Below are 18584 nucleotides of genomic sequence, written 5' to 3'. Positions count from 1 at the left end.
TGGAGGCTTGAGGGCTAATATTGGTGTCTGTTACTTCACTGGAGACTGAACAATACACAGCGACACACAAACACGCACACATCCCATACGCACGTAAACGGGCGCGCACTCGTGAACAGACAATAACAAGCGCACACTGAGATTAATTGAGTCATGTGCATCAGTTGTCATCTTAATCAGACTTCTGTCCTGCCCCTTCACGCTGTTCATCCATCACATCAAAGAGCAGGCGTAGGACTATCTGTCGCACGTAGTTTCACTCGGCCAGTCACAGCGGGAAAATGACCTGATTGTGCGTACGCATTATTAGTGTCCCCCCATTTTCCTAGTAGCCTGGGGGGGGGGGGGGGGCGGTTGAACAAATCTGCCTTTGTGTGTGTGTAACAAGCGTGTTGAGTCCGTGGGCCCCGTGGTGGGAGGTGATCAGGAGATCACGGGGGGGGTTTTCCCCACCATGTGCCAGCGGACTCCGCAGCCAGCGCCAGCGGCTCGGACGCGGCGACCGCCTGCCGGAGTTACGTGCTGCTGCTCAGGCGCTAGCGATGGAGGCGGGGCCACCGGAAACGGCTGCCCTCTGGCTCGCCACGGTGTCAGGGCCCGGTCTGGAGATGACACCGTTGATTGGTGATGAAGTTCACCTGCTGGTCACAGCGCACACACGCACAGCTCCCACCGTATCTGGTAGGTTACATCACTTTGGCTGGCTGGTTTTTACCACCCGTCGTCCCATAAGGTCATGCATTACATTGAACATGTCTCTGTGGTAAATTAGTCATATTCATATGTATTCACGCTTTCACAGCTGATACATTTTCAGTTGGTATGCTGTTTTGTGACTAATCCGTCTAGTATCATGTCAGGTTTCTCAATCTTGACGTCTTGCTAAATCTGACTGTTTTGGTGTTGTACTCGAGGTGACAACTTGTACTGACAGTACCTGCCCCAGGACAAACTGTGAGATCATACTTTCTGTCAAGTCTGCTTCCCTCCAACCAATGATAATGGGATGTGTCCTTCTAACTGAGCAATTAGAACTTGCTGTACCCGTGACTGCTTTGAATCCTCCTCCTGTCACCAGGCAACAGCGAAACAACAAATCCTCAAACGTTGCACTGTATGCGGTCACCTTAGTGGCGCAGTGTTTTGTGGCTCACCACTTCGTGTCACCTCCGCAGTTGGGGTTCTTATCAAACATTGCGATGACTCTACCTGTGTAGATCTGTGCCCTACGGTACAGACCATAAGTTGAAGGAAAGGCTAAAGGCGAGATATCAAAAAAAGACCAGCTTCAACCCCTTAAGCCTGTGTATCCATCAACACCCTGCAGCTTTGACCCTGCTATGTTTAGCAGTTGATTTTAACGCTCACTGCCCTTCTCCGAGGAGGAATGTCTTCCGCCAGATCCTATGTTTAGATTCTGAGTCCCCACCCATGTCTCTGGTCTGACGTGTCGCTCGTACCCTGGCTTTCCGGAGCCATATAAGGCAGTCGTACCACTCTCTCATTGTGTTATGATGAGACAAGATGAGCAGTTTGGCCAGATGAGGCCCTATGCTGAGTTTGTGGATACACAAACTCTTGTCAAACACTTACTGTAAAAACGCCCACATTTCCCATCCATATCGGGCTGGATGGATGGAGTAGGGCTACATGCAGGTGGTCAGCTTTTGGCTTTATCTGTTTGTATTTCTGTGAAACAACTTTTGGGCTGTTAAAGTGTGAAACTTTTATTCCCACCTACATGAATAACTAGCAACTGTTAATGGTGTAAAAGAAGTTTCCAGTCCATGATTTTGGTTGAAAGCAATTCAACTGCCATGTACATTTTACTGACGGAAGGAACAAACAAAAGATTCTGTCTCACAATTCCAGAATTTCCTTGATGACAGTTGGGTTTCAATGTTTGGTGCAATAAGATGACGATCCGAACTGTGACAATGCGATTATATCTTCATTGAATTTAGTCATTTTCATTTTGTGTTATTGCTAAGAACTGTTGTTGCTCCAGTTTGAATAAACAATACCTGGCAACATGACAAACCTGCACTTTCACCCACTCAGGTTGTCAGATCAACATAGGAGATCACAAGCAAATATTTCCTTTGTACTGAAATTATCAATGCATACAATGAGTATCTATGCACATATCAAGGTGGAAAATTCCTATTTAGCAGCACAATGTCTTATACATGTAAGTTCTGCCAAGCAGATCTTGATAGGAATCAACGTTTGGCTTCGCTGCTGCGCTGCCTCTGGAAGATTGGCTCAAGTTTCCCATGCAGTTAACCGAAGCTTAATCAGTGTCTGCTTTCAGCACGTAATACAATTAAGTGAAATAATGAATCTCCCTGGGATGGTGAGAGAGAGAGAGACCCATGGAAAATGAATAGCCTTGAATCATCCGTAATAGGTTGGTCAGTAACGGTCCAAGCTGAAATAAGATGTGATTATATAACACTGTATTGATCCCCTATGCAGAGGCATGTGGGGGAAATGAGAAAATAATGAATATACAAGTAAAACACAATGGACAACAGTGTGTGAAAAAGTTGCGAAGACCACTCAGTCACGTACTTGCAAAACTTTACATGGTTCTTTTCCACTGTAGTCAATGTCTTAATTGACAAGAGTTCAAGACACACCCATTGACTACATGAATGCTATCCACTAATGTGGCTCACTGACTGACAGTCCTTTATGTATTCATACCAGAGCATGTGACAAAGTAGGCACTCCTATCATGCTTATGTATTCATGTATGAGCTCAGGAACCCAAGGTGGTGGTGGTGGGGGTTGAGGGTGGGTTGTGGAGGTGGGGGGTGGTTTGGGGGGGGGGGGGGGAGTTCCTGTTGTCTGAAAACACACCTCATGCTGGCTAGGTCTGTTATCGGAAACCACGGCGTGAGCCGGAGCTCGCTCCACCTGTGGCATCGGCACAGGGTCAGTCTGCGCTGGCGAAGAGGGTTTGGCCCGGATTATTCAGTCAGTGAGCTGCTTGATTTTTGGTTGGTCGGTGCTGGGTGAGTTCGCTTTTCGCTAATGAGCCAGCACTAGGATGTGATACCTGGGCCCTGATACCTTCCTGTTGACACTTGGTCACGTATGGTCTGAATGCAGGCCGCCCTTTACGGTTCACAGCTGAAATGTCCCTCAGGAGCCAGCCCTGGTGAAACCAAAACTAGGTTATTGAGACCTTAACCTTTGCGTCACCATCTTGATCTTCTGACGCCATCCTTCGCTCCAATGTATACTGACTGAAATCTGTGATGAGGGACTGTTTGTGTCAGATGTAAATATGTTCAAGTTGAGGGGGTTCTGTGGTAGTCTTTGGAGTGTATGTTTGTTGGATGTGTGATGCGTTCAAGTGTGGTTTCTTATCACACAAAGAGGTTGTGGATGATACACCTGCTAAATGAGTAGGCCCTACACTAGGATTATTATACAAGAAAGCACATGAACGAAAGTTACTTTTTACATTTAAAATGTGCAGTTTTTTTGTGTGAAAGCAGAAGTTGTGTTTCCGATGAACAGAGTGCAACACACTCAAGAAGAACCTTGACCCCTGTTACTGTCTTGTCATCATTTGTCACACGTTTCAACTCAAATCTATGAAGATGGGTGTGGTGGATAAAGCGTTTGTCAAGGTCAACGCCAAAATGCTCTGGGTAGAAGTGAGACTTCCAAAGAGAACTAAAAATCAAAACGTAAATAGGATTACGCTGATATGTCTGCATTTAGCTCTGAATGAATGAGTCATGGTTGGAGATGTAGGGACCGTCTATAAACATGCTTTGGTAAACAAAGGATGTAGAAGGGGAGCAGGGTGAGATGCGTGGGTAGGGGAGGAAGTCACGGCAAAAAGAGGGCCTGGCTGCTTTTCTTCTTGCCCTCTGACACAGGTATTTACATTTTTTGCTGATATCTTCACCGGACTGACAGACGACACCAAAACTAAAAGTCACGTAAACAGCGATTGCGTCGTCTTCTGTGAAGTCTTCAAGGTTACTATGGAAACAAACAAAAATAATTGTTCTCATATGGGAGTATGGCTTCAGGTGGGGGTGTTGCTTCAGTCATCGATTACTCCTCTTCCATTTCTGTCGCTCCAGGGTATTTGTGAGTGTACACATGACAAGCACAAATATGAAAAGTGCACCGCCACAACAGTGAGGCACGAATGTCTCTGTCAGGAGTTACAAGTGACATCACAGCAGCTATTCCCCTCAGAACGACACGGCAATTAACAGCGCTTTAGAGCGCTGAACCACACGATGCAATGTTCGCCTGAAGATCAGAGGATCTTGGCGGTGGCATGTATACAGGCCAGGAGAGGCCAGGTCACTGATTGACCGCTGACTCGAACGGTGCAGTGAAGACAGTAGCGGACTGGTCATCGGGAGGATCGGGAGATTCCCGATGCCCGAAGCACTTTTGGGCCGGAGGCCCGCCGGGAGGGCCGCCGTCTATGCAGCCCTTAGTTCCGCTTATACACAACAGTGACACTGACAGATCGAAAGTTAGCTATAGAGACAATATAAAGATGGAAAACCAGGTTAATTAACGTAAACGTAATTACCTTCACTAGACAATGTTTAGCCTATCAATTGGACATAAGGCTATGTTTGTTTTTTTACATCAAGCTCAAAAAACGACTTTTCTATTCAAATCAGCCAAAATAATTCGCTTGCGCGCTATGCGCGCTCGCATTAAGCGTGGAAGTCCCAAAGCATCACATCAGGCACAGAATTTGCATGCAGGGCGCTCGCTGTGGTGGTGTATACGGGACCGGTTCTGGTAGGCTGGTTTGGATCGAAGTCCAGGGCCTATTTTTACTCCCAGTCCGTACCTGAGTGAAGAGCAGATTGGAGTTTTGAGTCTTGGCTTTGCCTCTACTGCCCTCCAGTGGTCAAGCAAGACATTGGAAAAGTTCTGTCGTAGTTTCCTCATGGGAGCCGTAAAGGGGGCCCCCTCGTTTACCAAAACAATAACATTACAGTCAGTGAGCAACGGTTTTGAATGTAAACTTGTGTTGTCATTATGATAACACAAGATAGTAAGGGGGGGGGGGGGGAGTTGCCGTCAGTTTTCCCCCACTCTTACGCACGCAGCTCCACGGGATGGGAATGCTGTTGTGTAATACACACACACACACACACACAAACGCACACACAGCACACATGGTGAATCAAGGAAATAAGTCATAAAATTTAAACACCAAACCGCTACTAGGAGATTCTCCTGTAGTGAAACGTCTGTCTGTGACTTTCTCTTATTTCCCAACCGCACGTGTGTCACGACAAGAAGGAAAAGTACTGACCTTAAGTTTGTCTAATCTGTGCAACTAAGGACCTAGAAATGTAACAAAATACCCCTAAAAGGTTTTGAATCAGTCTTTGTGAGTGGGTGTGTGTCTGAACGTGGGGGAACCAGTTTGTAAAAGTATAAAGTAGATCTACATTTTGAACTTTTCCCCCCCAAATCTCTTGTTAAACTTTGGAAGACACTATGACTGCTGTCAGAGTCATATAACCTGTTGTAATGGTCATAGAGCTTAGAATCTGAACCACTTAGGGCATGTCCTGTGCACACACTATTACACACACACAGACACAAACAGGATCCAAGTTACCAACAACCAGGCACACGCAAACACACAGACACACATATTCTAACACGCAAAGGAAGACTTGAGAGGGCTGATCTGCATTAGAATAAAAGTTTCCTTAACAAAGCAGTGCGCGCGTACGCACACGCACGCAAACGCATACCACACACACAGAGACAAGTCAGTTTACGATAAATATTGTAAATTGGATGCAGATGTGGTGAGCTCACAAAATCAGTCGACTAGTTGACTAAAAGCAGACGTGTCTTATGGTCAGACCTACGACTTAAAAGTCAAACTTTCCTTTCAAAAACTTTCCCTCCTACACATTCAGACATTACAGTGTGGACCCCCCTCAGGGAGGCGGTCGACCTCCCTGAAATTACATTTTTGCAGTTTGGGATGGTCCCTGGCGGCTTCCTTCTCCTGCAGGACCCGCAGTGAGTTGCCGCTTGGTTCGGCTGTCACGCTGCGTTCAAAAGTTCAGTTGTTCTTTTTGCCAGGCATTTCTTTCCCTGTTTTTTTCTTGATTGATTTGTTTATTAGTGTGTGAAGCCGCCGCTGCCCTTGTGCTCAACTCTGCGGTCGCCTCCACTCAGCAGGCAGAGAACAGCAGTGTGCCGGGGGTGGGGGGGGTGGGGTGGGGCGGGGGAGGGTGGAGTGGAATTGACAGCAGGTAATGAATTAGCTCTAACCACCAAACCAAGCACCCCGAAGGAAGGAACAGCCTCGCTTTCGATTCAGCGTCTCTCTGCCTCGCACGCTCTGCGTTTGTGGGAACAAAGCCGTCTCTGAAACTGTCTCCGAGATGCGGCAGTCTCAGGTGACTCGAAAACGTTTAGGAGCAGCTAAGGGGAAGGTCCTGTCCCTGGGTGTTGGATCACAGATAGGAGAGAGGAGACTGAGCTGATGAAAAGGTCAGGAAGAGGGTTATTGGGGGCATGACTGGCATGACATTGCATAATAATGGAAAATGCCATTTCTTGTGTCTCAAACATTGAAAAAGCCCACTGCCTGTTACTCAGAGGCTGAAGTTGATAAGGAGGTCATGACAGAAAGTCTTGACCCCAGCCAACGAGGAAACAAACTGAAATGGCCTGTGTTATTCACTTTTCAATAAATACGGATGTGAAAATGAGTCAGAACAGCGGGTTATGTTACCCCCAAGCTCCTGATGACCTTCCAGACAGACACCATAATCCAACATCAACAACGGAGTCATGCAACACAGCATTCCCCCCCCCCCCCCCCCCCGCTACACATTCACACTCGGACGGAAAAGTACAGTTTCATGAAACAGCCGTGTTCCACCTCCATTGTGACCTCACTGCTTCCTCATTCACCCAGCTCACTTTCAGCTTGTCGTACTTCGACAGGGAAGGGGTTGGAACAAGTACAAAGGTACAGCAGACGAGTAATTATTCCCAAACCCATTCTAGCGTTGCGGACAGACACAAAAGGAAATCCCACCTAAGCTCTTTCGTCACTCTGACGTAACCAAACAGAGTTTTTGCTTCGAGTGTCGGGGGTGTGGAAGGGGGGCGGGGGCGGGGGAGGGGGGAAAGGGGAGGGGGAGGCGGGAGGGAGGGGTGGGGGATTACACCAGACTAATCCCTATACAGTGCACATACATATATGTGGCATGGTTCAAGACTGTGATCCGGTTGTGAAACCAACTATGAGGCAAGGACCACATAGGTGTCGCCTTGTGCTGTCAAGATGCCCTCATGGTTTAAACAACAACTTTGCTGCGATTTGTCAAAGTGACACAAAAACTAGAACAACCGAATAGCAGATCGGTTTACCACTGGATTGTTTAACTAACCAATAGATGGACAAGCTGGTAAAGGAAGAATCTATTAGCACTGATGCATCAGGGGGAATTCCGAAAGGTGATTTCAACGTTCCAGACTAATAGAATATCTCCGGCTTCTACACCTAGTACTCGTCATGCTAACGCACACGCATCGCACCTTGGAACACACGTGCATGAGCCCTGCTCCTCTGTGGAAGACGCATTCCTTTCCATATATGTACACAGTGGAAGCCGCTGCACACTATCTCAGCATGTTCTGCTCCTTGCTGCTCCCGAACATCAGGAGAGCCTTCTGTGTGAATTCATAGGAGATAGAGAAGTGAGAACAGAAATGTGGACGTTCCAGTCGTGACCCTGTTCTGTGTACATGCATGTGCATATAATATTACAGTGCATTTAATAGTTACATGCTGACTGGATTGCCGAATTGGTGACTGATTACATATTTCATATCCAAATCACTGATTGCTTGAAAAAGAAAATCATAGAACAAGTATAGATAAGCATAAACTTTAATTAAACTTCAACAATTCTGTGTGAAAGCGTTTTCAGAATTTGCTTTGATGCATTTAGGAGGGAATGATTCCTAGCGACTGGTGACATTTCTCGTAACACTGTGTGCGTAAGGAAACACATGGTTCATATAGAACCACATGGTCTGGGGTAGTTATGTAAAAAAAAAAAGGGAAGTGATCATTCCAACACGTTTCTGTTTCCTGTGGAGGATCCTTGTGTTGTTCCTGTGTCTACTTGCCAAACTCTTGCCCAGTTACACAAAAAAATTACAATGATTTATGTATTTTCACGTGCCTAATGGCCATATCTAACTCTCTATCTCTCCTTCCGTACACAATGACATACGTGAGTCACACTGAAACCCAACGCTCTGTACATCAATCATCTCGGACATAGTTTTGGTTACGACCACATCAAACAAAACATCTTCGTGATCTACTAAATTCTTACCAAACACACCCACCCTACAAACGAAAGATTAGCAATCACCACAGAAATGCTAATAAACACAATGCAACGATCAGGTAGATTGTGACCGGGCACAACCTAGTGACACACCTTCCCTGTGGGAAGGTGTAAACATACCAGCAATGTTAACGCACAGTAGTTATACAGGCTATTAGAAGAATGTAGAATTGATCATTGTGTGTGTTGGTAATTCTCAGGAAGCGCGACAAGCTATGATGATGTGTAATCCATTTGACTCAGAAAACATTTCAACAATTCTCACACTCATGATCGTACTGAGCTAACAATATCTTGGTTAGAGGAATATCTGACAGAATATGCATTAAGCTGAGACATGCGTCTACTGGAAGGATCTGATTCAACGTGTGAAGTCCATTGGACTGGAGGAGGGCCCCCAACAAATTGCATGAATCCTATTTAAATCCGTTCATCTCATTGTTGAATTCGTTCTCTGACAATGGACTCAATTAACTAATTTAAAGATTAGATGAATACAAACGGAAAACAGAAATAAACGCCGGAGACCGGAGAGTAAAGCTGCAAACAGTGTCTGGCCGTTAGAGGTGTCATTGACATGTCATAGACTTGCTATTAGGCCTCTGTTTGGTGCCTGGATCACAAGCTGGTTCCTTTAAAAGGAGCAAGATCATCTTTGGCAGTTGACGGTCAACTTCCGGAGCTTAGTGAGGACCTAACAGGTGTTGGCTAGCTTGTCGGTACCAAGACTTTATCCCAAGGCTTCTTACGTAAGACACCGCCATTCACAAGGATGGCGCAGGATGACGATGTGCGGAAAGATGTCACCAGCCACAGTGGTAGACAATGACACATCAGGTGTTGTCATTATTTTAGAGTTTTTTCTCTCATAACATTTGCTTGGCTCTCACGGTATCTTCATCCGTGAGTTTAATGCAATCATGGTCCAAAAGGTCCATAAAAAAAAAAGCCTAAACAGATTCATTCTATTCAAAAATTGAATAGTTTGCTGAATCAAGTCGAAATGCCAACAGCTCAGTGTCGAGTCTTAATTCGGGATCGTTGTGCTGGTCATAGTGTACCGTTCTGAAAATAGTCAAGGCTTGAAAGAGAATTATGAGCTAATATGAGAATGTGTCCTAAAATAAGTAGAGTCAGTCTCTATTGAGGTAATCTACTCTCAGTGAGGAACACACTCTGACCCTAGCTGTCTGACATCTGCCTGTTCAGCCAAGCCTGGTAAGCCCTTAAGCCTAAACTCTGAACCTGCAAAGAACACCTCTCCCCGGAACACGGACTGTCCTCTGGACATAATCTGTGTCCGCGGTTCGATATCGCAGCGCTGTGATTCAGCATTCCACATGCGAGTCTCACCTGTGAGTCTCACCTGTGAGTCTCACCTGTGAGTCTCACCTGTGAGTCTCACCTGTGAGTTTCACCTGTGAGTCTCACCTGTGCTAACTTGACTCATACATTACCTTTTTAACGTTTGACAACTTTCACACATCTCACACTTGTTGTGTGATAAATGCTCAGATGAGACCTTTGAGAATGGGGCAGTGACACCTTTCAGTCATATGAATGAACACATAGATTGGAGCCCTTTGCCTTTAATTACCTTGACTTCCAAAGCAGAATACTTTTATCAGTAAACTTCTTAAAACTGAAAGGAGATAGACAAATCAATATTTGGGTTATGAAGCTCAGTGGGTTAAAGCTTTTGACTGCAGATCAGAAGGTTGCGGATTCAAATCCCTGCTGAACAGTAGGTCGCCGTAAATAAATACATTATTATTGTCAGTGTGTTGCATCTTTCAGATAGCTAAACTGAAGTAAAACTTCCAATGTAAACTGGACTAATGAACAAATTATATAAGATTTGTTTTCATGTAGAACGTAATGTGCTGGTCATATATTATACAGAATGTTTGTATCAATACTTAAAACTCTTGATAGAGTAAATTAAAACGTAATTAATTCCTGCAGTCAAATTGTGATTAGCAACAAGTGGATTATGGACTGTCAGATTAAAGAAAATCAAATTAGGTTAGGACGATTCCTTTTATGCTCTGTGGCCTTTTGTATAGTTTTATGTCAGTCTTTACATTGTGTCTCTTTGTATCTATAACGGTCTCCTCACTCTTCATGGGTCTCTAATTCCGGCATTGAAATCCTCTTAGGATCCATGAGCTATTTCTGTGAGACCCCACCATGATGTCTATTGCACTTTCTCTGAAATCTCCCTTGGGCCCTGCCCATTGGCTGCCACAGACACACACACACACACGCACACACCAAAAAACACACATCTAGACACACACACAAACACAAACACAGTCAGTATTAGACATCTCGGTGAAGTGATTGACCACAGTCCAGTGCAGGCAGCTGAGTAGAGCGGAGCAGGTTTGTTCATCTTCACCTCAGGATCACAGGTAAGAGGAGAGAGTGGGACGTACTTTATGAAGATTTTCAATCTTTGACCGTTTCTGTCTTGATGCTGTAAGCAACATGGCTTTATGTTGACGCTATTACACCATTTTGTAGTGCTAGTCGTTGGTTGATTTGAGAGAAACTTGGACGCATTCTATGGTTTTGTTGAGGATATTGCCAACCGTCTCTGGAGGAGGGGATCCCTCTCTGAATTGCTCCTCCCAAGGTTTCTTCCATTTTTTCTCCCGTTGGGAGTTTTTCTGGGAGTTTTTCCTTGTCTTCCTTGAGGGTTTAGGTTGGTTGAGGGGCAGTTCTATGGGCGTATGTGAAGCCCTCTGTGACATGCTTGCGTGTAAAAAGGGCTATACAAATACATTTGATTTGATTTGATATGTTTTGGATGCTGAGCATGACAGATCAGTTCTACTCAACAAATACTATGATCACACAATTTCATTTTCATGTCCTCAAATGGCCATTGATTCTGCAGTAAGACTAGCATACAGACAAAACTTTATGGCGCATTAAAAAAACACCGTACAATACCGTACAAAGACAGCCATCGATGCAAGCTCTTTTTAATTTGGTGCTTTACAGAGGGCATTGTGGTATTTATCTTAACAACTATTTATCGTTGGAGAACAGGTTTAATATTGACTTTCATAACATTTTTAAGGTCTTAAGGTCTTTAAACTAAGAAGTTACGTCTCTATAAAATGTCTATATCTTCTAAGAATTTTCCAATTGATTGGTGATTGGAGAATTTTCTCACTATACAGTTTGAACTGGGAAACACTAAAGTCCCCCTCTAAACTGTGTTATCCTTTCGCACAATTTTCTCACAAATCCATCCTGACCACCTGAGCTCAGAGACAAGATCCTTCTCTGAGGTGAAAGGTTGAACAGGGTAGGGTCGAGATTGCATGCAGTGAGGAGGCGGTTGTCGACAATGGCGTTTGGATCGAAACGCTAGAGATTAGCCCATTTAATCCAATAACGTATTGACTTTGCACAGGCCGAAGCAAGTACCCATTGCCAAAAGCAGGTATTATACCACAGGAATCACAGAGAGTGCTCACTGAGGTTGTTAGCTGTCTTGAGACTTCGGGAGATTTGGCTGAATAGAATTGGAAAATTCAAGATAAAATTACAATCCAACCAAGATAACAATCCAAACAAGATTACACTCCGAAGGAGCAATATTTGTTCTTTTTGGTTCTAACTGCATGTGCCAAGATCCAAAGGTAAAGTAATCTACTTAGACCGCATCAGTAACCTTGGACTGGCTCTTAGGCCACTTAGTTCCTTAGGTGTTCCTGATCTCCTGAACTGGAGTAATCCAGAACCCTGTGTGACATGAGGGTTTTATTTCAGAACCCATGGGGACTGAATGCATGCTGGAACTGAAAGAACCTGATGCTGTACTTACCCACGCATCTGACAAACACGCACACACACCATACACACACACACACACCATACACACACACACGCCATGCACACACTATGCACATACACCCACACACACCATACACACACCATGCACACACTATGCACATACACCCACACACACCATACACACTTACACACCACAGTTGTTGGTTATTAGAAAAATAAGAGGGCCCTTTCAAATCTATAGATATGCATCAGTTTCATTTGAGTCCTTTTCTCTGCTCTTCTTACAACAGGTAACCCAGAAAACATGTCTGACAGACCAATAGACGAGGAGGAACTCCCCGTCACACACACAGGTGAGACAGACCTGTCCTTTCCAGGAAACAGGATTGGATTTCAAGCTGTCTTGTATTTCAGAGTTTTAGGCGCACAATAGCTCATCCAGGAATCACTCAAATTGCACATTTGAGTGATTCATAGGTACAACCTATGAAAGGTTAACAAGTGTTCATTCTTAAACAATTGAGGGTGACATGCAATAACTTTATGGACAGGAAAGAGGATTTTAGAACAGATCACCAGACAGAGAGAGAGCAAGAGAGAGAGAGAGAGAGAGAGAGAGAGAGAGAGAGAGAGGGAGAGAGAGAGATAAGTAGTGTAAGTAGATAAAGCAGACAGCCAGACATGTAGCATGTTTGGCAGTTTGACAGATGCTCAAAGCAGCTTTCCCTACTTGCTCTAACTCAACCATGGTGCAATTAGAATGAAGCCTTAAGGATCTAGTTATGGCTGTAATCCATCGCACAGATGCTGCACGAACACCCACAGCCCACCTGTGATTCACTTCTCCTGCATGCTGCGCTTGTCAATCACACTGCTGTGACAGCTTTTCACAGAGTCTAAACCTTAAACAAAGATGGCCGCCGTCGTATAGCACTGTGTTCCTAGGATGAATGCCATGTGATCTGATAATTCAATCAAATCCCTCAATAACACAGAGGAGTAACAATGAACACTGGCTATTATGATGCCTATATATAAATATACATAACATATTTTGACGTGGTATAAATGTTGTATTTTTACAGGCCCAAAAGGTGTCATCAATGACTGGAGGCGATTCAAGCTGGAGAGCATGGACCAGGACTCTCTGCCCCCACAGAAGAGAGAGTTGCTGCGTCAGATGTCGTCCCCACAGAAGCCCAAAGATGACCCCAGGGGATGCCTCAACCGCAAGGTCTGTCAAGAACAAAACACAGTGCTATACTGTCCAGACACAACCATGAGCCACACACGACACACACTGCAACCCTCCATATGATACCAGTCGTAATACTGCCTTATCGGGAGATAGTCAAGGACTGGCCAACACACTCACCGGCAAATTGCTAAGCCACATTGAACATAGCTGTGGAGGGGCAAATGAAGTCTCGATCACATACATACCCAGGCGTTTCCCCAACACTGTTCTAATCCCGCCGTCAATCATGGGGCTTCATCGTCACCGGGGTATTTCACATCCCTACCGTGTGATGTTCCACCCCGCCGCACTGTCAGTGATGCTGGACGTTTGTCGTGCTTTCAGATGAGCGTCCAGGAGTACGAGCTGTTGAAGGAGGAGGACGAGAACAGCCTGAAGAAGTATCGCCGTCAGTGCATGCAGGAGATGCACGAACGCCTGAGCTTCGGCCCCAAGTTCGAGGGCGTGTACGAGCTTGAGAGCGGCGACGCCTTCCTGGAGGTCATCGAGAAGGAGCATCGCCTGACCGTGGTGGTGGTCCACATCTACAAGGCCGGGGTCAAAGGTTGCGAGGAGCTCAACAGCTGTCTGGACTGCCTGGCCGGCGAGTACCCCAGCGTCAAGTTCTGCAGGATCGACGCCGTGTCCACGGGCGCCGGCGAGCGTTTCCACGACGACGTTCTGCCCACGCTACTGGTGTACAAGGCCGGCGAGCTTCTAGGTAATTTCTTGGCGGCGACGCAGCACCTGAACGAAGAGTTCTTCGCCACAGACGTCGAGGCATTCCTCAACGGGTACGGCTTACTGCCAGAGAAAGAGGCGCCTGGAATGGAGGCAGAGGAGCAGGCGGATGTGGAATGAGGAAACAGGAAACAGGAGAGAGCGGTGAGGCGAAGGGGGAAGTATTTTATATATGTTAAAATAAAAGGTGGATTTGACGTTTAAAGACAAGAATAAGTTGAATTATTCTTCTTGGTAAGAGTCTAGCAAATCCTGTACGCAGTCTCACCTGACTTCACTAGAGGTGCTCAAGCATAGAAGGGTGCAGTGTCTCCTTGAGGGATCCTTTCACACCAACCTGGGAATAAACGTGAACAGCCCATACAAATGGCTCTTTTACCAAAGCAATGCTATACAGTGGTAACAGGCGCAACAAGCAGGCCATTGTTTCAGTCTGAGTTTAATGGTTGTATGCAGAATCTAGACAACTGCAAATGTGACAGAGGGAAACTTTTAGAAAATTGTACAGTTTTGGTTGTAAACCAAAGCTAGTTAGCGTTGTCTTTACAAGATTATATGAGATTGTGTTGTCTGTATGGAACTGTAATTTGCACATTGTAAATATTTATATCCTAACACTAGTTAGAAATAAAAATACAAAACCTTCAATCTTGTCAATGAAAATCTTTTTTGGGAATCTGGATGTTGACTAGAATTTTGCACATATTTTGCACATATTTAGTTACAACTTGGATTCTTACCCGAAATCACAATGATTCACACAAGATTACTTATTCCTTACGAATAACATTACGCTACATGGACCATGTGGTTGTCACTGGGCTGGTGGGGAGAATTAGTTATTTCCTGTTTGTCCTTTTGAGGAGGTGGCATCAAGTCATGGAAACATTCCCCTGGTAGTCTCTTAGCTGGATTTGACAGATTGTGATTATTCTATCATCCTGTTTGTTAAGATCAGGCTTTTTCCCTACGCATTAACACTATAGGTTCAACTCCTTTTCCCGTTACTTGGCAAGTCTAATGGAGTATTTAGCTATTCTGGAAAATGTAAGCAATCATGTCTAAGATCGTGAGTCAATGGTTTTGATAACAAAAAGCAAGACATGTGTAATGTTTAGAGAGGGGGGATGTTCTATATATCTCCTTAGTATTAGAAAAGAGGATTGCAATATAAAAACGTATACATTTTAATATATATTTTATTTATCGAAAATAATGAAAACATTTTAACAGTGCAAGATGACGAAAGGAAAATAAAAACTCTGGGACAGGGAACGCAGGAAAGAAGCAGTTGTTGCTGTGTAAAACTGCCTTAACTATATTTTTACCAAATTCTTATACAACTAACATTATACTGTAGACGTGACTCTCTGGTGACCATAAGTTGAAAAGTTCACGCATATCTACATAAAAACTAAAAGAAAAACATGTCAAGATATTGAAGCACCAACTCCAATTCGTCAAACACAATTTGATATGTCAACTAAATGGCTTTGCTGCTTTCTACAGGCTTGAATCAAAGAATCACAGCATTCATAGACCGCAGCTTTATCACCAGTTTGAACTGTGGATGAACCCAGAAGTCCCGCTAGGAACTGATTAACCCTTTAACAGTAACAGGGATGGAATGAAAGCGAGTGCATAACCGTCATTTAAAGAATCAACACCCGTCACCTCTCAGACACATTCAGAAGTCTTCTTGGCTACCAGGCGTCAAATTTTCAAAAAAAAAAAGTGGACTTGTGCACCCTCTCGCGTCAAAGACGTCTTCAGCAACACGTCTGGATACTCCAAGATTCTAAAGCTACATATTATCTGTCAGGAGATGGAGGGGTCAGTTGGTTATCATAATTCAGAGTAACTTGATGTAATGCATAATCATCAATTAAAGAGGATCATATTTTGACAGGAGGCCCTGTGGTCTGTGTGATATTCGCTGAGCTGATCAGTTTGATAATCGTCTTAGAGGATTGGGCAGTAAGCCCTTGTGGTTGTCTCTATCTGGGTTTCTGCATGTGCGTGTCAAATGAGATGTAAACAGTGTCTGAATCTACCCGCCTCCAGTCAATAGCAACATCACATACTGTAGATGTTTTGAGGTGAGGATGAATTAGAGTCTGATGAGTTTAGAACTCAAGTTCTTAAAGATGACATTACTGTACTAATAAAATTGATCACACATTTTTTGGAACACCTAAGAACAAAATGTTTTATGTACAGCAACACTGAACTGTTACAATTTGTCCTTCTCATCAAACGCAAACCTCGCAAGTATTCTACCATTAAAACACATCTAACTGTGACATACTGACACATTCTTCTCTGGGGGGGGGGGGGGGGGGGTAAAGTGCAGGTGATCTCACTGTAGAGTAGCCTGTAGCTAACACAACACCCAGCTAGCGTGTCTACGGTTTATCACGACCTCTGTGGGACACCTCCCTCTGGAGCCTTCCGTGCAAACCAGGTCCTCCTGTGGTGCCCAAGCATGTCACGACACAGTCCCACCAGACGCGCTTCTTTTACAGTATGTGCTGTAGGTGGCCAAAGAGTTACCAGAGTATCTGTAGCCTTGCCGGAATGTCTGCCCTCTCACGGCCATGCAGGACATTCACTCGCAGTGCATTAAATCCATTAAGGTGTTATTCAGGATTTCCTTCAGAAGTTTAGCTCGTGTAAATATTTACCACAGTATTTGCCTGTTTACCCCGTCCCTGTCCCTCCGTGTTTGCAATTTGTTGATTGTTTTTGCGTCGACGTTGCCTCGCTAATAGGAGGGCTTTGTGAGCTCAGATTCAAGGCCAGCTGCAACGCTCTACTTCACCCACACAAAACCCAGTTTCACCCCGCGGAGGAGGACACTGTCCGTGGCCGCTTAACCCCTTACCAAAATATTTGCCGTTGCAATTAACTGAGAATCTTGCTGGCCTGTAGGCCTATTGTGGTAATGATAACAATAAGCCGCTGCTTGAACTCAGTTTGGCAGGAAATGTGCTGTCTCAGCAAGTATATTACCAATACAAGCGTCTTATAAATGTCGGATTTGATTGAACTAAACACAAGACACTTGTGGTAAAAACACTTAACGTTTACTCAAGTCTAGCCTTCATAACTCTAGGTGGATGACTAAGTGAATGTGTATGGCCACTGCCACTCCTACACCACAACAAAAGAGTGAGTAATATGGTAAAGGTAAACGGAAGAAGGGAGGTAGGTAGGTAGGGGGAGGGGGGGGGGGGGGGGTAGAAAGAAAGAAAGAAATCGGAAGTGAGGAGAGGGGTAATGCCCCAGAAAATAAATTACAGCCTTACTGCAGGCTACCCCCACTTAGACAGCTTAGCGTTGACATGAGCAGGACTGATAAGCGTCTCTCACGCAAGACGAGATCGGGGATGGATGTGTATTAGCATGTTTGCGTGCGTGTACAGACTAAATGAAAAAAGTTCACATGAAAGATACCTTAGATTTGGCTTCACTGAAACTTGTACACTGGGAGCGATGGGAGGGAAACTTTCACTATAAAAGTATCTTATGCCTGGAGCCATCCACTAACTTAACCCAACTATTTGCCTTTCCTTCTTACTTTCACAAAAATTCCACGTTAATTAGTCATCTGTGTGAACTGTTTAAACTAGTCTGGACATGGCCTTACAATAATAATTGGTATATGCGGCTAACCTTACATTTGAATAAGAATGTGTGAATTAGATTTATAGGCTTTTTAAAACTCCGTTGTTACAACAAACATTAAAGAGCTTTGACACACCTCCAATATACAGTTTTATGAAAATAGTATGACTCCGCAAATTCCTCCCCAGCTTGGTGCCACTCAATGGCGTGTCCAGGCTTTTTAAATTGGGGTGGCCCAACTGGGTCACTGAGTTAGGCAGAGGTAGCTTAAAGTACGTACACACACCATAGAAAGTTTAGAAAATACCGTTTCAAAAGGTTAAAATATTAGTTTCTAAACTTTTTCTTTGAAACTTTTCTTTCGCATCTGGACCTGATAGCTCCAATAATGCCTCACCTCAATATCCATGGTGATTGAGCATTCCATCAGGTAAGCGGAACCGCACCCAGTTGACCCACCTATGAATGATTGCAAGTAGTCACACTTAGACAGGGGCTGGTGACCCGTTACAAGGATTGGCATACACACACAGGCACACACACACCCTCACACACGCCCACCCACACACACACACGCGAGCACACTCCTAGGTAAAAAAGTAAGGATAGGTTGAAATGTATTAAGCACAACGGTGTGTAAACGACGCCATCTTGTGGCAAAAGCATCCTTCTATGACAACATTTTGAAGATTTTGCAAGATTACTTATAGTGTCTGAATTATCATCACTCATCACATATTCAGCTTGAATAAATGACTCGCAAGAGT

The 18584-nt window shown here is 44.5% G+C and overlaps 1 protein-coding gene across 1 annotated transcript; it reads left to right on the top strand.

Moving 5' to 3' along the window:
• Positions 1-12516: 12516 nt before the first annotated feature.
• On the top strand, positions 12517-14375 carry pdcb (phosducin b). The gene is made up of 3 exons (XM_084692318.1): positions 12517-12565; positions 13298-13446; positions 13795-14375. The coding sequence occupies exons 1-3, from the start codon at positions 12517-12519 to the stop codon at positions 14308-14310; spliced, it is 714 nt and encodes a 237-aa protein (XP_084548444.1). The 3' UTR covers positions 14311-14375.
• The last annotated feature ends 4209 nt before the right edge of the window (positions 14376-18584 follow it).

This window comes from Hypomesus nipponensis, chromosome 26 (assembly GCF_054491055.1).
Source record: "Hypomesus nipponensis isolate SF chromosome 26, ASM5449105v1, whole genome shotgun sequence".
NCBI lineage: Eukaryota > Metazoa > Chordata > Actinopteri > Osmeriformes > Osmeridae > Hypomesus > Hypomesus nipponensis.
The sequence above is the reverse complement of the archived record's forward strand: the minus strand, read 5'-3'. Positions and strand labels throughout refer to the sequence as shown.

Excerpts from the sequence above, each read along its gene's own strand:
- pdcb (XM_084692318.1), top strand. The coding sequence starts at position 12,517 with ATGTCTGACAGACCAATAGACGAGGAGGAACTCCCCGTCACACACACA. Across the intron at positions 12,566-13,297 it reads ACTCCCCGTCACACACACAG|GCCCAAAAGGTGTCATCAAT; the intron begins GTGAGACAGACC and ends GTATTTTTACAG. Across the intron at positions 13,447-13,794 it reads GGGGATGCCTCAACCGCAAG|ATGAGCGTCCAGGAGTACGA; the intron begins GTCTGTCAAGAA and ends TCGTGCTTTCAG.